We start from the raw sequence: 22,301 nt of genomic DNA, 5'->3' as shown, positions 1-22,301 counted from the left end.
GGGGGGCGTGGTATATTCAGAGGTCTGAGGGGCGTGGTGTATTCAGAGGTCGGGGGACGTGGTGTATCCGGGGGACTGTCACTCACTCACCCTCGGAGCAGTACTCCCCCCTCCAGCCGGGCAGGCAGACGCGGGCGCCCAGCTCGTCGCAGGCGTAGTGCCCGAAGGGGTCGTCGCGGGGGCGGCAGTAGTCGGAGCAGCCCTCGCCGTAGTAGTGCTCGTCACACAGCACGTGGTAGGAATAGCGCAGCTCGCTCTGCTCGCCCAGCTGCACGTCCTGGGACCAGTCCTCACCCACCGCCAGCCGGCGCCGCGTGGCCAGGCGGCTGATCAGGTTCTGGGCGTCCTCTGAGGGGTTGGAGGGCGGGGGGAGGGGGAAGAGGAGAAACGGACGGTCAATGAAGAGCCTGGGAAAAGCACAATGCTTCCCCTCCCCCCTTCCCTGCAATGACCCCCCTCTCTCATGGGGCAGGGCCGAAAACCGGGCCCTTCAGCACAAAGGGCCTGAGCCAGACACCACTGAAGTCAAAGGGCCTTGGGACGAGGCATAGACATTGCTCACTTCAGCTGAAGGAGGAGCTCCATTAGCCAGCAGCGGTAGTAAGGCCATTATCCTCTATACGGACCAGCCACTACAGGGAAACACAGAATACTGACCCAACAGGGTAATGCCCTTTGCTCCCTACCCAGAGGAGGGGTCACTCTTAAAGAGGTGTGGGCCAGGTCCTTTAACAGAGTCTGAGGACAGGAGGGACCTCTGCGATCATCTGGCATGACCCCCAGCGTAACAAGGCCAGAGCACTTCCCCTCGGACCTAGAGTAGGTTGTTTCTTAAGACATCCACAGGCTTAAGTTTAAAATTGTCAGGGATGGAGAATCCACCTCGACCCGTGATCAGTTGTCCCAATGGGTAATGCCCCTCACTGTTGAAATTGTGCATCGGATATTCCCGTCTGACTATTTCCAGCTGTAACTTCCAGCCGTCAGATCGTGTTTGACTTTTCTCCCCTAGACCGAAGAGCCCTTGATTAAATATTTGTTCCCCCTGTAGGTGCTGATAGACGGGGATGAAGTCACCCCTGAACCTTCTCTTTGCTAAGCTAAATACATCGAGCTCCTTGAGTCAGGCACTACCAGGCAGGTTTTCTAACCCTCTGATCATTCTCGTGACTCTTCTTTGACCCCTCTCCGATTCATCAACATCCTTCTTGAATGGTGGGCACCAGAACCGGACACAGGATCCCAGCAGCGGTCGCCCCAGGGCCAAACACAGAGGGGAAATAACCTCACTGCTCCTCCTCGAGATTCCTCCATTTATACATCCCAGGATCACCTTGGCTCTTTTGGCCCCAGCGTCGCACTGGGAGTTCATGGTCAGCCAATTATTCGTTGCCCCCACCCCAAAACGTCTTTCAGAGTCACTTCTTCCCAAGAGAGAGTCGCCCAAATTCTTTCCTTTCTAATTTCCATAATGAACTCGCTGCACCAGCTCCCCTCACTCCATTGGCTTAAATCCCGGCCCCCAGGCACATCCCAGCCCCCAGCCCACGCGGGATCCTTTCTCCATCCGCCACCCCACTGAGTGCCCCCCATGAATCTTCCCAGGTGGCAGCTGCTTGCCCTCTACCCAGGCAGACAATCATAGCGATGTGGGGCCGGAAACCATCTAGTCCAGCCCCCTGTGCTGAGTCCGGACCAAATAACCCTAGACCAGGCCAGACAGGTGTTTGTCCAGTGACAGGAATTCGATAACCTCCCTTGCAAGCCTACTCCAGAGCTTCCCTCCCTTGAGAGCTCCAAATATCTACCTTCAATCTCCCTCGCTGCAGATTAAACCCATTTTTTCTTGTCCTCCCTCCAGCGGACATGGAGAACAACTGATCCCTGTCCTCCTTAGAACAGCCCTTAATGGATTTGACGACTGTTCTCAGGTCCCCCCCCTCAGTCTGCTTTGCTCCAGACTAAACAGGCCCCGTTTTTTAAACCTCTCCTCCTAGGGCAGGTTTGCTAAACTTCGGATCCTTTTTGTTGCTCTCCTCTGGCCTCTCTCCAATTTGCCCACGTCTCTCCCAAAGCGCGGCACCCAGAATTGGACACCGTCCTCCAGGTGTGGCTTCCGCAGTGCCGAGTAGAGCGGGACAGTTACCTCCTGTGTCTGACATACGGCACTCCTGTTAATACCCCCCAGAATGATATTAGATTAAAACTGCATCACACTGTCGGCTCCTATTCAGTTTCATATCCACTAGATTCCCCCCATTTCTTTTTCAACACTATTATCCCCTGGCCAGTTATTCCCCAAGCATTTGATTTTTCCTTCCCCAGTGAAGTATTTCACACTGGTCTCTACTGAATTTCCTCTTGTTGAGTTCAGACCAATTCTCCAATTTGTCCAGGTTGTTTTCAGTTCCAGTCCTATCCCAAAGTGTTTGCAATCCCCCCCAGCTCGGTGTCATCTGCAGATTTTATAAGCATCCTCTCCACTCCATTGTCCAAGTCATCATGAAAATATTGAATGGTACCGGCCCCGGGGCCGACCCCTGCGGGACCCCACCAGTTACACCCTCCCAACTGACAGCAAACCATTGATAACTGCGCTCTGAGCACCGTCTTTCAACCAGCTGCACACGCACCCGATAGTCGTTCCATCTAGACCCACACTTCCCTAGGCTGCTTAGGAGAAGCTCATGTGGGAAGGTGTCAAAAGCCTTCCTAAAAATCAAGATACATCACATCTAGTTTTACACACACACCCGGATCGAGTAGGCCCGTGACCCTGCACACAGCTCACAGATGGGGCCAAGTAGGTGTACCCACAGCATGTGCCCCCCACCCCATTACACCTCCCCCCCCCCCCCCCCCCCCCCCACCCACCCCCTGACCCCCTCCTCCCCACCCACCCAATTCCCTCACCCCTCTCTCCTCCTGCACCTCTACCCCCACACCCATCCACCACACCCAGCACCCTGTAGAGAATGTGGGAATGTCTTGTAACATTTTAAGGAACAGCGTGTGATGCAGTTTACCCACTGCCTGGGAAGGGATCAGTGCCTCCTCTGGGGATAGGAGGATTGAGGGACATGTGTATAACATCTCTGCCTGAGGCTGTATCCTCCCTGCCGAGCCTAAACTGGCATAGCTCCCTAGTGTAGACGCAGCATATGCGACAGAAGGAGTGCTGGCCTGTATGGTAGCACCAGCTCCCCGACTGACAGTAGCCAAACCACCAGAAGCACTGTGTGTCTCCACTGACGGCTGTGTTGGCATAGCTAAGTTGACTGGAGGGGCAGTGGCTTTTTCACACCCCCGACCGACAGAGCTATGCCAGGCTACGTTTTATGACTCGAGCGTGGCCCGAAAGTGCCGTTGAGAACTGAAGGGAACCCACACAGATGAATGGCAGATCCAGGGACTGGCATAGGAACCCTTCACCCCCAGCCGCCCGAGAAAGAGAAGAGCTGGGATCCAACAGGGGTCAGGACAGAAACATAAGCGGGACCAGGCCTAGGTACAGAGACACAAGGGGGCCCCCAGGGGAGCATGGGATATCAGGGCAGCTGCTTCTGCCCAGATAAACTCTGTCTTAAGCTTGGCTTTTCCATGCACACCTCAGCACTCTCCGAGGCTAGATTCCTGATGACTAATCAATGCTCCATTGTCCTGAAAAGGTTGCCTGGTCTCGCCAAGCGTACGTCCTGGGTGCCCGGCTCCCTGAAGGGGTACAAGTGCCTATAGGAGTCTGAACTCTCTCGATAGAGCATCCAGGCAGAAATGAGGTCCCAGAGTTTTGGGAAAAGCTATGCTCAGGGCAAGGCAAGACCTAGTGGTCCTTCTAAGACAGTGGTTTTCAACCAGGGGTACGCATACCCCTAGGGGTACACAGACGTCTTCCAGAGGGTACCTCAATTCATCTAGGTATTTGCCTAGTTTTACAACAGGCTCCGTAAAAAGCACTAGCGAAGTCAGTACAAACTAAAATCTAATACAGACCACGACGTGTTTATACTGCTCTATAATACTACACAGTCACTGAAAAGTACAATATTTATATTCCAGTCGATTCATTTTATACTTACATGGTCAAAATGAGAAAGTCAGTCACACCACTAGTGTGCTGAGATACTTTTGTATTTTTATGTCTGATTTTGTAAGCAAGCAGTTTTTAAGTGAGGTGAAACTTGGGGGTACGCACGATTAATCAGACTCCTGAAAGGGTTACAGTAGACTGGAAAGATTGAGAGCCACTGTTCTAAGGGACTGGATGAAGGCCAGAGCACTGGACTCATATTGATCCTTGACAGCTGGTGGCAGTAGTGGGATACTGGATGCACCAGTAGTGTTTTGCATCCAGTGACCACTGTAGGGGAAAAAAAAAATCAAACCACCAAGATTAGTGAAAGGAAACAGTAAGGCAAATGGTGTGGAAGACTGTAGAACTGTACAGAGCAAGAAGGTAACCGCTGAACAGTTAAACAGGGCACAGATGTCCTTCTCTAGCCGTGCAGCCAATTGGGCAAGAACCACGGTCCAGACCCAGAAGGGGTTCCGGGTGAGCAGCCCAGTTTGAGAGCAGAGAGGAGGGGAGAATTGGAGAATGCCCCAACACAAGAGCTGGAACAGCAGAGACCGGGGCTGAAAGCAAAGGAGCTTCAAGTGGAGGCACCGACGCTGGAGACCGCCAGGTCCAGCATGCTGAGCAAGAACAAGACGCACGAGCGCGCCGCACCCAAAACACGAGTCATGACAGAGGGACGCATGCACCGGAAATCAAGGCGCCAAGGAGCAAGAGGCCATGTGGAACCCCAGCTGGGGAGATCTACTCCACAGATACAACATTACTGCCCCACTTGGAGGAGGATGGGGATAGAGATGCCTTCCTCGCTGCCTCGGAGACTGCTTATGTCTGAATTGACCCCTAGGACAAGGTTTCAGCCGGAGCGTGCAGAAGACCAGGGGAGGGACATATACGGAGGTTGCCACCCCGGTGGGAGAATAGCTCCACCAATGGGGTACAGGGGCAGGAGTCACTTCTCTGGAGACTTTGTTGGGTTAGAACAATTCCACCCAGCGTGGCCCCCCATGAGTTTAAAAGATTGGATGGTTTACATGAAGGTGGGAGGCTTTTTTGAAAACACCTGCTCCAGGGAGTCTTTTGGGGCCGTCCTCCGGCTAGCGTCGTACAGGAGATCAGACCAGATGATCACAACGGTCCCGTCTGGCCTTGAGATCTGTGAAAATACGGTTAGTGGCTCAGAAGTCTAAGGATCTGTCGCAGGCTGATTGGCACATGAGTTTGTGGACAGTACAGCCAGTTATTAAACAAGACTCAAAGGGGATTGGCCTAGGCATGGGGTGGGGGGTTGAGGAAGCACCCCAGATGTGGGATTTGGGCAAACCCAAACTGGGAGGGGGCAGCTGACCTGGGTAGCCCCTGGATCCCAAAGATCTAAGCTGCAATATCTGCAGAAGGATGGGGCATAACGGGGTGTACTGCCTGAACCTCCGTCTCCTGGGGCCTGCCCAGAACCGAAGGGTTAATCCATCATCTGCCCAGCCAGGGAGGCAGCCGGTACCTTAGCTGCGTGAGTGACCGCGCGGGAGAAAGATGTTACTCAGCCAGTGCTTCTTGTGCATAGGATCTGCTGGTAGATAAGTCCCCACTCCGCACACAGGTGCACGCACCCGGTTATACTCTTCTGGCCCCAGACCCAGCTGATCCCCAAAGGGAGCGAAAGGTGGGAGATATTCGGGGGACAGTGGGACACTGGAGCCAATCCCCACGTAGCAAAGCCACATCGAACACTGCAATCTGGGGCAGGATCCGCGTGCGAAACCCCTGCCCCGCCCGGCAGCACAGGAGTTCTGGGCAAACTCTGGCAGTGCTGTAGGTGGGGGATCCTGGATGAGACCCCTTTTGCTCTACTTTTCGGAAGGGACGCTGTAGCTTTGAGCGGAGGCAGCGTTCTTGGAGCCGCGTTGGTCCCAGGATACAAGACCAGCTAGGTGAGGTAACCAGAGCTTTAAGGCACAGTCCAGCCCTTCTCCTGGTACAAACCAAAGGCCTGGGGCAAGCACTGAGGGGAGCCACACGGACAGACTTGGAGGTGTCAAGCAGGTGGGAGGGAGGGGGAGCTTTTCCACCCCCTACCTGCCACACAAGGGAAACACTGGTAAGCTTATGATACCTTCCTGTCTGTAGACAAATACCTGACCTGGAGTGGGGCAGAGGAAGGACCCCCACCCAGCTCCACCCAGGAGGCATAAGTCTCACCAGGCGAACTCCCTGGAGCCTGCATCTGTGACCAAGGCAGTTACTTCCCTGCCTGCCTGCCCTGGGGAAACTGAGGCACAGCTGAGCCTTGCCATGGCTGGCCGAGCTTGCGCGGGGACTGCCAGAAGTGTGAACCCTGTCAGGGGGTGGGAAAAGCCCCAGAGAAGGGTAAAGCAGCTAGGAGGCCACTGATGATGGAAGAGAACTTTTCACAAGGTGGCCACGGCCGTGGAAGGTTCTCTTAACCCAGAGGCCCTGAATCAGAGAGCATTGGGGGTGGGGGGAGACTGACTTCTGCCCAAGAGAGGAAATGGGGTCCTGGCATATGCACCCCTGCCTTACCTGACCCTGGGACACCCAGAGCCACAGCTGGGTTAAGTCCCGCTCAGCCGGGAGACAAACCTTCCCTGCTCCCCTCCGCAAACTATTCCAAGAGGCGCTTCCTGGCCCACCCTCGCCTGCAGCGCTGACGGCTGACACCTGGAGGAATGGGAGGAGGTAGCAGCAGGGTCTGATTTCCGCCTCAAACCCGAAGGCTTTAGGGGGGCAAAGGAGTGTAGAGGGGAGGGCATGAAAGCTCCCCCTGTGGCCCTTGCTAGCAGGACCTAAAGGAGAAGACCTGGGGGATGGATTTGAAATGTCTCTGTCCTGCGAAATGACAACTGCATGTTGTTTAATGAGTAACCGCTGTTCTGTAAGACACTAGAGATTATCTGGCAGAACGGTTCTCCGGGGAACTGGAGACGTTTGCCCTGGCGTGTTCTGATGACTGTAGGAGAATGCTAAGCTGTGGGGAGAGGTAGATACGCTGGAGGGTAGTGATAGGGTCCAGAGTGACCTAGACAAATTGAGGATTGGGACAAAAGAAACCTGATGAGGTTCAACAAGGACAAGTGCAGAGTCCTGCACTTAGGACGGAAGAATCCCATGCACTGCTACAGGCTGGGGACCGACTGGCTAAGCAGCAGTTCTGCAGAAAAGGACCTGGCGAATACAGTGGACGAGAAGCTGGATATGAGTCAACAGTGAGCTCTTGTTGCCAAGACGGACAACAGCATATTGGGCTGTATTACTAGGAGCATTGCCAGCAGATCGAGGGAAGTGATTATTCCCCTCTATTGGGCACTGGTGAGGCCACACGTGGAGTATTGCGTCCAGTTTTGGTCCCCCCACTACAGAAAGGATGTGGACAAATTTGAGAGTCCAGCGGAGGGAAACGAAAATGATTAGGGGGCTGGAGCACATGACTTATGATGAGCGACTGAGGGAACTGAGGTTATTTAGTCTGCAGAAGAGAAGAGTGAGGGGGGATTTGATAGCAGCCTTCAACTGCCTGAAGGGGGTTCCAAAGAGGATGGATCTAGGTTGTTCTCAGTGGTGGCAGGTGACAGAACAAGGAGCAATGGTCTCAAGTTGCAGTGGGGGAGGTCTAGGTTGGATATTAGGAAACACTATTTCACTAGGAGGATGGTGAAGCACTGGAATGGGTTCCCTAGGGAGGTGGTGGAATCTCCATCCTTAGAGGTTTTTAAGGCCCGGCTTGACAAAGCCCTGGCTGGGGTGATTTAGTTGGGGTTGGTCCTGCTTTGAGCAGGGGGTTGGACTAGATACCTCCTGAGGTCTCTTCCAACCCGGATATTCTATGAACGCAGAATCCCAACTTCAGAGTAGGTTCGAACTTCCCTAGATCACTGCGGGGGGGGGGGGAGAAGAGGGGGGCGCGATCGCACTCTGTTCCAGAAGAGAGGTGAAGAACGGGGGAATTGTTTGTGATCTTTTTATGAATGATGCGTGACTCAGTTTACCCACTGAGTGGAAAGGGGCCAGTTCCTACTCTGGCGGCACTGTGGAGTGAGGCGGGGCTAGATGTCAGGCAGACAATGGCTGTCTCTGGGATAGACCTAAAAAAATGAATGGAATCCACACAGATGAATGGAAGATCCGTTCATGAGCCCTTTGCCCCAGCCGCCCAGGAAAGAGAAGAGCTGGGACCCAGAGGGTGGCAGGGGTGAGGACAGAGACGTAGGAGGTACCGGGGCTGTGTTAAGAACCAGGACAAAGACATAAGGTGGACCCCAGGAGAGCATGGGATATCAGGGCAACTGCTTCTGCCCATATAGATTGTCTTAAACTTGGCTAAAGACTCTTCGGTGCTGGATTTCTAGTGACTAATCAGTGCTCTGTTGTTCTGAAAAGGCTCCTGGTCTCACCACACACATGCTCTGGGTGCATGGCTCCCTGAATGGGTACAAGTCTCTACCAGAGTCTTATCTCGGCTGCACTCTCAGTAGAGCACCAGGACAGAAATGCATCTGAAGAAGTGGGCTGTAGTCCACGAAAGCTTATGCTCTAATAAATTTGTTAGTCTCTAAGGTGCCACAAGTACTCCTGTTCTTCTTTTTGCGGATACAGACTAACACGGCTGCTACTCTGAAACAGGACAGCAACAGGGGTGCCAGAGATGAAGGCCCGGTCTGGGAGTCAGAGAGGTGCAGAATTCACCCTTGGGAAAGGCTATGCTCAGGCTTGGCAAGAAATAGGGGACCTCCTAAGAGGCCATATGAAGGCTGAAACAATGATAGATGTAGATCTATGACAGCTGGTGGCAGTAGTAGGATACTGAATGCACCACCCACCCAACTCCCACGCCTCCCAGCAAACAGCTCTCATAGGAATCGCCAGAGGATTCTGGATCGGAGCTGAGGCCCACCTAGCTTGGTATCCCGTTTCTGACAGAAGCCAGCACTAGATGCAACCCAGAAAGATGTAAAGATCCTGCAGTAGCCGAGGGGAATAATCTGCTCCCCACACAGATCTCACCCTGGTCTTTACTAATTACAGATCTTAAGCCTCAGAGCGGGAGGTTCAGCTCCCTCCTGTACACACTCTTCTAACCCTGCATATTCTTGTTCTCTACATGAATGTCCAAGACCGTTTTCTCTTGTGCTACTAACGCGGCACTGGTGGGTGGGTCGGCAGCAGTAGGGATGGAACTGGCGACCTCTGGATTTAAAGGCAGGAGCTTTTCCTGCCCAAGCTAAGAGACCCAGCTCCCCGATCAAGGCTACAACAGGCTCTTCCACCCTATGGGTATGCCTACACTGCAAAAAAAGGCGTGTTCTTAACTCACATGCTTAATTCACGTTCGCTAACCGGGGTGAAAACAGCAATGAAGACCCAACCAATTGGCTCTAGATTGCCAGGCTTCTCTAACTCCAGCTGCTCACCCGAGTTAAGAGGAGAATGAGAAGTCGCTTACCTTGTACAGTGACTGGTCCATACACACGTTCGAGCGGGTGGGGTACACGCACAGCGGTGGAGTTCGGAGTCTTTTGGCCAGAAGTGTCCACACGGCACATTCGTGCCTTGGGGGCTCTCTGTGTTTTTCCCGCAAGGGTGTCTAAAGGCCGAGCATGCCGGCATGCTCCATTCCTCTTCACCGCAGAATCAGAGTTCAAGGGCTCCTGGCACGTGCTTATGGAAGACATCTCAGCGAACCGCAGTCACTTCTCCTTCGAGTCATCGTCTATATGCACATTCCACTGATGCTGGCTTCCGTGCATTGAGTCTAGGAGAATACTCAAGTATGGGCCTGCTGAACGCAGCTTCCAAGCTGGAGACTTCAGTAAGTACCTAGTGCTTAGTGAATGAATGGATCGCGTCCCCAGTGGCTGCCCTGCTTGTGCGCACGTTCTTTGAGGAGGTTGCTGAGGCTCTGATGGAACGAGTCTTAAAAAGGATGGGGAGTCCTTTGCCCCCTCAAAGCAAGGCCTCGCGTCGTCAGAAATCCACATGGACAATGGCTGTGCCTCTCATCCTTCCTAGAATGGCCACGAAGGGTCTAGGGGAAGATCTGCATGGCTTCTTTCTTTGCAGATAGGAAGCCGGAACTTGTTTGACGTCTCAGGTGTGTAGAACTGGAAGCGTGAGGCTAAGGAAAGAACACGGGTAGGTGGATTTGCTGGTTCAGATGGAATTCTGTGACTACCTTTTGGCAAGAGCTTTGGATGGGTTCTTAAAGACACTGGATAGCTGACTATGGAATAAAGGACCCAGCCGTGCTTGACTCTCTCCTACCCTCCTCATCCAGCTGATAACTACCCTGAACGCCATTTTCACAGACAACTGCAAGACAGAGCACAATCGTCATTAGTCCATCAGCACTGAAACAATCAGGTTGAGGTCCAATGGGGAAACCAGAATAGGTGGAAACCCACTGATCAGGCCTTTTAGAAATTTCAAGACCACTGGGCGTGAGAAGGTAGATTGACCCTCTATACAGGGAGGAGGTTAAGCGATCACGGCCGAGCGTACCATCAGCGAGAGCTCAGTGGCAAGTTAAGCCATTTGAGTTCCAGTCGATAATCCAGGATCATGGGCATGGATGCCTTCTGAGCGTTCAGAGACTTGTGACACCATCCATGAGAAATTCTCAGCCATTTTGCAAAGTAAGTCTGTCTTGTAGAGTCTGTCCAGCTGCCAACCAGGATATCCCAAACTGCAGAGAAGCAGGACTCTCAACAACCGTCCAGAAGCCCAGCTGTGAGATGAGGAGACATCAGATCCAGGTAACTTTCCCCTTGTCCTGTGACAATAGGTCTGCTACCAGAGGTAAGGTCTTGAGCCGAGAGCCGGAAAGTCTCAGGATGTCAGAAACCAAGACTATCTCAGCCATGCCGGGTGCTCTCAGGCCGAGACAATCTTGGTTTCTGGACATCCTGAAGGTGTTGTTTCATCTTGCAAATAGCTCTGTCCACAGATAGCGCCAGTCTGAGAAGATGGCTTGAAAAATGGAGTCTTTGAGTTCCCACTCATGGTTCAAGGAGACGTACCTGCTCCGACCATCTGCTATGGTGATCTGCAGACTGGGTAGACGGACAGCCGAGAGGACAATCCAACGTCTGATGCCCCAGCTCCACACCTGGATGGTTTCTTGGCCAAGTGGGTTGGATCTGCCGCCTCCCTGGCTTGTTGAGGTAGAACATGGAGGTGGGGTTGTCCATCATTATCTGGGCACGCTGACCTGCAATATGACTCAAGGAGGAGTCTCCGGGCTTCAGCAGCACCATGAACTCTCAGAGGTCGATGTGCATCTGTGTCCTCGGGGCAGTCACAAGCCCTGTGTCTGCAGGTTGTCCATATGTGCTGCTCATCCCGAGAGCAATGTGTCCATCCCCCTCATCCTGGATAGGTGGGGAGGTGCAAAGGGGCGTTTGCTGGGTCTTTCCACCAAGCCAGAGATGGTCGACCCAACGGGGGCATGGAGAGGGCCATATCCAGATGATATTTGCCTGGGGTGCAGACAGGCCTTGGCCAGCCCTGCATGCATCGGAGGTGTAGTCCAGCATGAAGCTAGGAGACCAAGAAGACCAAGGGAAGTTCTCCCAACTAGAGAGTCTCACTCCTCCGCCACCACTACAAGATCAGGGCTGAAAGATTCTTGAACCTGTCCCAAGGTAGGAAGTCCATGGGTTTGAGCAGTGCACCGGTGAACTCCAGGTTCGGCACCAGGCTGCGGGTGTATTAAGCAGCCTTTAAGACCCAGTGAGGTGACTCTCCCTGAACCAGCCAACCGTCCCGATGAGGCCATACTGACATGCCTTTCTTGCTTCAGTGTTTTGCTGTAATCTCCAGGGCTTTAGTAAATAACCTCGGGGTGGCTGAGAGGCAAAGGGATAGGATACATACCAGTAACGCCAATGACCTACCATGGATCTCAGGTACCTGCTAGTGGATGGTATCATACCTATATGGACGTACACATCCTGAAGGTTGAGCTACACGAACCAGTCCCCGGAGAGGGAACAATCGAGTTGAGGGTCACCACCCTGAACATCAGCTTGTGTATGAACATGGTCCGTCTAAGATGGTTCACCATCCGTCTCCCTGCTTTGAGATGAGGAAGTATCGTCGGTAGAAGCCTGTTCCCCGCTACGGCAGCAGGACCTGTTCTGTTGCTCCAAGAGGCTCTCTCTCGTTGTAGAAGACCCTAATGAGAGTGGTCCCTGAAGAGGGATGAGGCAGCAGGTTGGGGTCGGGCGCTGTGAGGCACTGAATAGGGTAACCTTATGATGTCCAAAACCCACTGAGCTAACGGGGTGCAGGACGATTTCTAAAGGAGGGTGCTAGCTCTGAACCCAAAGGAGTGGTCTGGATCTCCGGCCAACCCATCAAAACAGGTGTTTCTAAGGAGGAAGGGGGGACGCCGGGTCGATGAGGCAGGCTGCCTTCTCCTGCGGAAGCGCTGTGGACCCGTGGTGGAAGAAGGGGGGGGTCAGACTGTTCTTTGAGGAGCAACGGTGAAGTTCACCACTCCCGGGTGACATCACAACCCCTCGGTGTTTACACACCAGCTCCTAGAAGGAAGCATTTCAGACAGCAACGACCGGCGCACGCCCACCGCCCTGGCCAGGGAGCGAGATGCAGCATCGTCGGCTGGAGCCAGTGCAGCTTGCAGACCGCTTTTCGGTACCGACTGCCCCTCGGCAATCCCAGGATGCCTCCATCCCGCCACCGCGGTGACACGGCTATTTTTTGCACCCTGGCTCTATCAGAGCAACGCAGGCATGTCTACCTCAGCCGGAAACTACACCTCCAGCTGCAGCGTAGACACATTGTTCCATTGTCCTACTGTTCTTACAGTTAGAAAGTTTTCCTGACATTTAATCTAAACCCGCTGGGCTGTCGTTTGAACCCACTGCCCCTTGTCCTGCCCTCTGTGGGACGAGAACAACTTTTCTCCCTCTTTCTTATGGCAGCTTTTGGAGGATTTGAAGACCGCGAACGTGTCCCCCCCGCAACCTCCTCTTTTCCAAACTAACCATACCCAGCTCCTTCAGCCTTTGCTCATACGGTTTGCGTTCCACCCTTTGTCGCTCGCCTCCGGATCCTTTCCAGCGTCTCTACATCCTTCCTATACAGCGGTGACCAAAACTGGACACCATACTCCAGCTGAGACCCATCCAGCGCCGAGTAGAGCGGTACTGTCACCTCCGTTGACTTCCTCCATGGGTAGGAGGAGCGCCATCGCTCTTCTCTTCAAGAGGTCTTGGAACCTGCTACAACCGTCCAATTGTGGGGCTGGGGCGGGGGGGGGGGGGGGGCACTGCTGTCTTCATCTGGTGAGGATGAGGATGACAATGAGGGCAAAGCAGTTGGCCCTGCTGGGTCTTCAAACCCATGCTCTGAAGTGTCCCTAGCCTCTGTTTGCCAGAAGCTGGGAATGGGCGACAGGGGATGGATCACTTGATGATTACCTGTTCTGTTCATTCCCTCTGGGGCACCTAGTATTGGCCAGTGTCGGACGACAGGATACTGGGCTAGATGGACCATTGGTCTGACCCAGTAGGGCCGTTCTCATGTCTATCAGGGGAAAGAATGTTTTGTCCTTGCTCCCCCTCTCAGCCCGGAGAAGGCTGAGATGGTGCCCGCTGAGTTGTTGCAGATGTGGTTGAAGGAGTCTTTGGCGAACAGCTCCTGTCCAGGTAGTCCTGTCTTCCCATGAGATGGACACAGGGGCCCCCCCAAGAGGGCCACATGGGCATAGAGGGGAGCAGACCATGGAGTGATAGGGTCCCAGTATCGATCTCTGGAGTGATCTTTAGAGCTCTGGTGGGAGGTAGAGGATGATGGTGGTCCTTGGGGAATACCAGTGCGGTTATCACCCAGGGCCACCAAGGAGAACGAATATGCCGGGTCCACAGGTGGCACTGTGACTCTGAGCATCACGGGCGGCTTGGTGCCGTCTCCAGCCATCCCGGGACGGTCTGGGTGAAGTCAAGAGAAGCAGCAGGTCAGGTTCCTGTAGGACTCGGAGGTCACTCTATGCCGTGAATCTACCCAGTGCTGGTAGATGTTGCAAGCGGCCCAAGTTTCTCCCCCGGGAGGAGGCTGCCCCTGGTGCTGCTGACACACCCTGCGGGAGTTGGAATCCGTAAACCAAGCCAAGGGTCAGGGCTGGAATGAGTCAGAGACCGGGGGCAGGGATTAGGAACAAGAAAGGAACCGTGGCAAGGCAGGGAAGCAGAAACCAGGAGTCGGGGGGGGAAGACGACCATCGGTAACGAGCCTGAGCTCTGGGGAGAAGCGTGGCATCAAGTGGGGCGTGGGTGGTCAGGCCTAGCGGTCGGAGCCAGAGTCAGGGGCCAGGGTCAAAGCCGGCGTCGGGAGCTGAGCAGGGCTGGAGACGTAAGAGCACATCTCTTGGTTCCTCCGGCCAACCTGGCAGGCCAGGTTCAGAGGCTGGCCCAATGGATTTGTGTCGCAGAAGGATCTGCCGTCTGGTCTCGCCATCCTTTACGGGTCTGGGAGGTCAAGGGTTTGCAGATTTTCTAATCACACAGTAATGAGCAGAACAGATGTGCTGTCTGTACGGGCACCGACCGCTCTGTCGCGATGCCGGGAGGTGGTGGAGAGGAACTGATGGCTGAACCCTGGCTGACGAGGCCCACCGTATGAACACTACTAGGTAAGAGCCCGTGAGCTGGAGGGTGAACGACCGCATTAACGAAACGTGCATGTGGACAAACACTCAAAGGAGAACACATTTTGCAGTGTAGACATACCCGGACACTACTAGAGGAGGATAGAGCTCCACACCGAGCTGTGTCGGTGACACTAGGTTTCCTTGTGGCAGTGGGTTCCACTGGTTAATGACACGGCAGGGAGAAAGCATTTCCGGGGATCGGGTTTGAATTTCCCACGGTTCAGTCTCATCGACTGTCCCCTTGTCCTTGTGTGAGGAGACGGGGGGAGCAGATCCGCCCAATCTCCCTTCTGTCCCGGGGCCCACTGTGTTATAGATATTTATCACGTCCCCTCGTACTTCCCCGCCCACACAACAATCAAGGTGTTCCAGGCCCCTGCTCATTCTCCACCCAACCAGGACCCATTCCCCCACTTCTCTCCTCTCCCCTGCCCGCCCCTCTACATCCCCATTGACCCCCCACCCATCCCCTCCATCCCTCCGGCATCCCCTGCCATCCCCTTACCTGCCCCTCTCCATCCCCACACCCCTCCCGCCTGTGTGCCCCCTCCATCCCTCTGACACCCCTCTCGACCCTCCTGTTCTCCCCTCTCCATCCCTCCAGCACACCCCCTCCAAGACTCCCCTCACCACCCCTGTCCACCCCTCTGAGACCCCCCCCTCACCTAACCCTAACCCTGCACTCCCCCCTCTGTCCCTACGGGAGCCCCGCGCCCACCCCGCACCCTGCTCTCTACCTCAGAACTGACATTACTTGTTACCAAGTCACTGACAACACGGAGAAAAAGGATCTTGAACGCTCGTGGGTCCACGTGCAACCAGCTAAAGCACAAAATGGGATACTCAGGGGCATCTGCTACAGACCCTCAAATCACACGTGGGAACAGGCCGAGGGGCTCCTTATACAACTATCTACACTGCGGGGTGGAGGGGGGGGGGTTTCAGTCCAAGCGGCGTACGCGGGAGGTCTCATGTTACCAGTCCCAAAACACCCTGGGAATGGCTACAGACCACAGAGAACAAATTTCCTACCTCAACAAATCGTTGCATCCCAACCCAGGGGAATTCGACATCAGACCTCATCTCGACCAAAAGAAGTGACTCACCCTGGGCAATTCGAGACGCGTGTCCCTAGGGGTGCTCCACCGGGAGGCGTGTCCGCGTCCCCGCACTGCTGATGAGAGAACTTCGGGAGCCATGTCCGTTGGGCCCGCGCACGCGCCGTCTCTCCTTGTGCCGCGCCACGAGGCTAACCCCCACCCCAATTCCTTCTCTACCAGATGACGAAGGAGAGGGGAGGAGGGCGAGTCGTGGAGCACCCACAGGGACACAACATCTCGAAGAACCGTCATTACCGCACAGGGCGAGCCGCTGCTTCTTCGAGTCACGTCCCCATGGGTGCTCCATTGTAGGGGAGTCCCGAGCAGCATCCCCCCCCCGGAGGACTGGGACTTCCGACTCAGACGGGTCACAGATGAAAGTACCAGGGAGCCAAATATGGCAGCGGAGGCAGAGTCCCGTAACATTCTGCCAAGGCTCCGAGATGGAGCCATGCTTTAAGAAGGCGACGGCGGAGGAGACCCATCTCCGAGCGTGTATGGACCGAGCCCATGTCGTGAATCTGGCAGCACTTAGAAAGTCACTGGGCTGATAGCACTGAGCCATTAGACCTTCCCGCCATAGAGAGAGACAATCCAGGGGACCTCCTGGAGGCCTTTGTCCTAGTGAGGTAGAACGCATGGGGCTCTCCTATCATCTAGGGTGTGGAATATGGTCTCCCTATTGTCCCGGGGAGGCGGGAAGGTGGATCGACTGGTTCCCATGGCACGAGGAGGCCACTCTAGGGATAAACCTTGGACGCTGCCTTAGCATGACCTTGTCGGGGAAGAATATCGTGTACGGGGGATGTGCCATTAAGGCGGCTATCTCCCCTACTCTTCTGGTTGAAGTAATTTGCTGGGACGTGCACCAACGCTGGAACCTGGACCACCTCCACCGCTAAGTGCGTCGGGTGGAGGACTTCCTGCTGTGGAGTAGGAACTCTTGTACGTCCTTTGAGCATGAGCTCTCGAGGGGCTGGAACCGTGTCGGAGCCATGCTTTGAGTCGGAGGATCCGGGTGCGCCCCTTGTCCTGCGTGAGGAGCGGCGCCATGGTTGGGAGGGAGATCAGCAGGTACGTTGCAAGCCGCATCAGGTAAGGGTACCAAGTCTGTCTCGGCCAGATAGGGGTGATCAGAATTACGTGAGCCCCGTCCCTCTTTATCTTTAGCAGGACCTTCAGCAGAAGAGGAAAGGAAGCTGTAAAGAAGGTCGTTGCCCAGAGAACGCCGTCTGATCCCTGCCCTGGAACAGAACCATGGACACTTCAAATAAATCCACGGATGACATTCCCCGTGGTGCGAACAAGTCCTGGAAGTACTGATGGGTGCATCTCCCATTCGTGGTCTAGCGGGAAGGTGCGACTCGGTTTGTGCACTACCATGTTCTGCGTGCCCGGAAGGTAGGCCGCGGATAAGGTGATGTTTCGAGAGATGCAGCGTTTCTGGCCCCTCCTTGGCGAGGGACGTAATACATGCCGGCTATGTTGTCCGGCAGGACTTTGGAGCCTGCTATCAGCGGGAGGAAAGGGGCGCAGGTGTTCCTGACCGCCCTCAGTTCGAGAAGACGGATACGAAGGGAGATCTCTGCCTGAAACCATTTGTCTTGTGTTGTGAGCCCATTTCAATGCATGCCCCATCCTGGGAGGGATGCACATGGTGAGAAATAACGAAGGGGACCCCTGGAGGAAAGGGGATCTCTTTGCATGCATTGACCGGGTCTTTCCACCGGTCCAGGGAGTTTTTGGCCCTGGTTGGTAGTGACAGGGGTTTGGCCAAACTGTCCCTGTGTGGTCTGTACACTGAGCTGTAGGCATCTCATGTGAAGTCTGGCGTGCAGAGTCACCACCGTGTCCGCTGCCATATGCCCCAGGAGCTGGAGGCAGGTTCGGGCTGGTACTTGAGGGAGGGAGGGATGGCTTTGGCTTGTAGCACATCTAGGTCGGCCCCTATAAATTCCAGGCTTTGCACCAGTGCAAAGCTCGACTTCTGGGAGCTGATCTGCAGCCCCAACTCCATGAACAACCGTCTCGTATCTTTGGGGGCTTGACAAGCTTCCTGAGGAGACAGTCGTCTAGGTCAGGGTAGATCCTGATCCCTGGAGATTTTAAACGGGCGGCCACCATGGAAAGAACTATGGGAAATACTCTGGGAGCCGAGGAGAGACCGAAGGGAAGGACCCCGGATTGGTAATGCTCGTATCGCAGAGCGAACCCGAGGAAACGTCTGTGAGATGGTAGTATGGAGAGGTGAAAAATAGGCATCTTGTAGGTCGAGGACCGAAAACCAGTCTCCCAGCTCCAGTGACAAAAGGATCGTCGATAGCGGGACCATCTTGAACTTCTGAGCTTTGATGAAGTTGAGAGCTCAGAAGTCCAGGATGGGCTTCCAATCTCCCTTCCTTTGGGGTATCAGGAAGTAGTGAATAGATCCCTCTTGCTTCGCAGATGTTGGGGTACTGGCTCTATGGCTCCTAACTGCAAGAGTGGATCTATCTCCTGCTGTAGAAGACTCTTGTGAGAAGGGTCCCTGAAGAGGGACGGGGAAGGGTGTGGTGGAGGGGGGTAGCGAGGTGAAGTGGATGGAATATCCAGATCGGAGGATCTCTAGGACCCATCTGTCCGACGTTACGGGCTCCCAGGCACTGCGGAACGCTGGCCAAATGGGTGCAAGGTTACAGGTGGTAGCATGGAGCAGTCTCGGCCTGTCAATAGCGGTGTTTCGGGGCAGGCAGTTGGGTCAAGGCCTGGGAGCCCGAGGGCTTCCGCTTCGAGAACCTCCCCTTTTTCCTTTGGGGCTAATAGTGCCGTTGCGGCGGGAATACTGCTGAATACGGTCTGTGCTGGTATCGCGGGCTGAATCATCTCCTTTGGCCCGGTGTACAGATTCCCAAGGACCCGAAAGAGGCCCGGGAGACTTTCAAGGAGTGGAGGGAAGCGTCGGTCTTCTCCACGGAGAGCCTCACCCCTTCAAACGGGGAGGTCCTCCACTGTTGTCTGCACCTCCTTTGGGAAACCCGAGAGGTGCAGGCACGACGCGCGTCTCATCCCCACCTGTGTCGAGAAGCTGACGGCAGGGCTGGTTTTGCCACCAGTTGGCATTCCTGGATGATGGCCTTGAAGGAATCCCAGGAGTTGTTTGGCACCTTGTCAAAGAAGTCCTATAATTGGTGGAGTTGTACTTCGCCAGAAGCACCTGGTAGTTTTGTCTGCTCACTTGCAAAGTGGAGCCACCGAGGCCGGGTTTTCCCACACCACCTTAGCGGGATCTAGGATGGCCTCATTGAGCGGGAGGGGGACTTCAGCAGTGGAGGATACCAACAAAGTTGGTGACGCGTATCCTTTACCTCCTCTCATGGTACACGGAGAGTGTCGGCCGCCATCTTTGCCAGCTCCTGGAATAGGCAGAAATCGTCCGCAATGGAGGGTGGTGATGGCATCCCTTCGCCTTGTCTGGCAAAGAGGAAGAATATGGCCTTGGGTGCAATCCCCTCCTCTGCCTCCATCTCCTGCTCCACCACTTCGAAGGGCTCTAAGGCTCACAATTCTGCCTCTGGTGATGTGCGGTGCCCTGGAGAAAGGCTGGCGGTGCCCTGCCCGGGGGTCCCAGTAGGGCCACTGCACTGGCATAAGCCCTGGTGTTGCCCACGGGTGACCATATCAGGATGGCGGCAGTGCCATCTGGTGCTACATTCGCTGACCCTGTTGGTGTTGGGTCCCATATGGAGCTCGGGAGGAGTGAGCATGGCAGGATTGTGGGGAGATCCCCTGTGAGCGGCCCTGGCTCGGTTCCGAGATCACAGCACCAAGGGTAAACGGGATGACCCGGGTAATTACAGGCTGTCAGACTCGCATCGATCCCAAGCAAGATAATGGAGGGGATGATCTGGGACTTGATTAATAAAGAATCAGAGGAGGGTAATATAATTAATGCCAAGTAAAATGGGTTTATGGAAAATTAGTTTGGTTGATAAAGGTAGCGGTGCTGATGTGATATACTTAGATTTCTGTAAGGCATTTGACTTGATAGTACACGACATCTTTATAAAAACCTAGAAAGCTTCAAAATGAACACGGCCCACGTTATACGAATGAAAAGCTGGCTAAGTGACAGGTCTCAAAAGGTAACTGTAACTAGGAAATAGTCATCGAGCGGATCCGTTTCTAGGGGGGGGGTCCCGCAGGGATGGGTTCTTGGCCCTTCACTATTGGATATTTTTAACAATGACCTGGAAGGAAACATAAAATGATCACCAATGAAGTTGCCGATGACAAAGATGGAGGGAGAGGTAAATAATATAGAGGATGGGTCACCAATACAGAGCCATCTGGAGCACTTGGTAAACTGGGCGCAAGCAAACAAAATGTGTTTGAATACAACTAAATGTAAGGTCATTTATCATGGAACGAAGACCACAGAGCAGACTTACATGATGGGGGAACTCCATCCTGGGAAGCTGCGAGTTGTGTTGGATACAAACACGAGTTCCCAGTGTGACGCTGTGGCCACAAGGGCTAGTGTGACCCTGGGATGCATCAACAAGGGAATGTCGAGCCGGAGCAGAGAGTTTATTTTCCCTCTGTGGTTGGCCCTGGTGCAACTACTGCTGGGATCCTGTGTCCAGTTCTGGTGCCCACCATTCAAAGGATGTTGATAAATCAGAGAGAGGTCAGAGAAGAATCACGAGAATGATCAAAGGATTAGAAAGTGATAGATTAAAAGAGCTCAATCTATTTAACTTAACAAAGAGAAGGTTAAGGGGTGACGGGATCCCAGGCTACCAGTACCTACCTGGGAACATGTTGAGAACAGGCACCTCAGGCCAGTGGAGGAAGGTCTAACAGGACCCAGCGGCTGGACAGGGACGCTGGACACATTCAGGCGGGAGATAAAGCGTACATTTTTACTAGCGAAGGGAATGAACGTTTGGAACAACTCACCCAGAGTCGTGGCGGATTCTCCATCCCGGACAATTTTTAAACCAAGATGAGATGTTTCTTTTTTTCCTAAAAGAAGAACTCTAGCACCACCAGGAATGAACACAGGGCAGTCCGGTGGCCGGCGTTCAACAGGAGAGCAAATTAAATGATCCGAGTGGCCCCTAGCATCTTTACAATCTATGAATCCCTTCGCGGTCCAGGGACCTCCCAACGGCCATTGGCAAAGGGCACAAGGGGGACAGATGGGTTTACAGGGATCCACCAGGTCTGATGTCTACATAACAGCGCGCCAAAGGGGGGCATGTGAGGTCTCTACCACCATCGTCCTAACCAGCCCGTGATGTAGGTCCAGATGCTATTTAAGGAGTTACGTATCTCTACGTTCGAAGGTATGTAAGTTAGGCCAGGTCACCAGGTGATACACAGGTTCTGGGCAGGCAGGCGGGATAGGAGACGCTTCTCTGGCCCTGACTGACCATTGTGTACTGAGCGTCTTACAACGTGAGTCTCTCTGCACATGGAGCCGCCGGCTAATCGAGACCACGAAGTCACCAAGAGAGCACAAGATCTACAGGCGCACGCGGCCTCGCTGGGGCCGGGGGTGTCCTATTTATCACTAAGATCAAAGAAGAAGCCTGGAGAATACACAGAGACACTCAGGAGCCAAGTTGCCAGCGAGTTTCTCTTAGGAATGGAGGATGACGGCCAGCCGGGCTGTTAAAGGCTGGGAGAAGGACCGGGGGAAGGGGGAGGGGGAGGGGGAGCCGATCTCTGGAGAGAGGGGAGTTTCTGGTAAGTTCGGTCTGGGCTCTAGTTTTGGTGTGGACGTAACCCACTGTGTCCCATCATTCTACCTCCCGGCTGTTACTTGGAGCTCTGTGAGATCCCCTGACACCGGATTTCCCTCCGAACGTGGCTAAGACCTGGGCCGAGGTGGATCCGGGAAGCTGGGCTGGGCTGATCCTCTGGGAGCAGCGGGGCTGTGAATGCGGCGAGTGGCGGGTGGAGCAGGGGCTGGGTGCTCCAGGGGGAGGCTCCTTGGGGGGCAGAGGGGGGCTGCTGGTAACCTGCAGAGGGCCAGCAGGGAGGGGAGCGCTTGTGTTCCGCGGGCCAGGGGAGTTGGGGAGCAGACCCAGACAGGGGTTCCTCATGCTATGGGCAGGTGGTGGCGAGGTGCCCCACGGCCCTGGGTACCCCGGGAGCATCCGACCCTTCCTCCATGTTATCCTCCCCACTCAACCCACCCTAGAGTGCCCCTTCCTCCCCCCTGCACTCGCCTGTCCTTCCCCCTGGGACCCCCATGGCCTCCTGCACCCCATATTCCCTGCCTCATCCCCCTGGGGCCCCCATCCCCTTCCCCCCCATATTCCCCTTGCCTGGGACCCCCAATATTCCCCTCTCTATCCCCTGGAACCCCCATTGCCTTCCCCCCGGGACCCCCATTCCCTTCCCCCTCTGTATTCCCCCGACTCATCTCCTCTCCATCCCTCTGGGACACCCCCCCCCC

At 54.7% G+C, this 22,301-nt stretch overlaps 1 protein-coding gene across 1 annotated transcript in view; it reads right to left on the bottom strand.

The window, feature by feature from the left end:
- The window catches only part of LOC117889206 (delta-like protein C), a gene marked incomplete in the record, with an annotated part of 272,400 nt that overhangs the window by 236,719 nt on the left and 13,380 nt on the right, over positions 1 to 22,301 (bottom strand). The window contains 1 exon segment of the mRNA XM_034793099.1: positions 91 to 348. Within this exon segment, the coding sequence (XP_034648990.1) occupies positions 91 to 348 (258 nt within the window).

The sequence above is a fragment of the Trachemys scripta genome, chromosome 16 (genome assembly GCF_013100865.1).
Source record: "Trachemys scripta elegans isolate TJP31775 chromosome 16, CAS_Tse_1.0, whole genome shotgun sequence".
In the NCBI taxonomy this organism is placed as follows: Eukaryota; Metazoa; Chordata; order Testudines; family Emydidae; genus Trachemys; species Trachemys scripta.
This window is presented reverse-complemented; position numbering and strand designations above follow the sequence as displayed.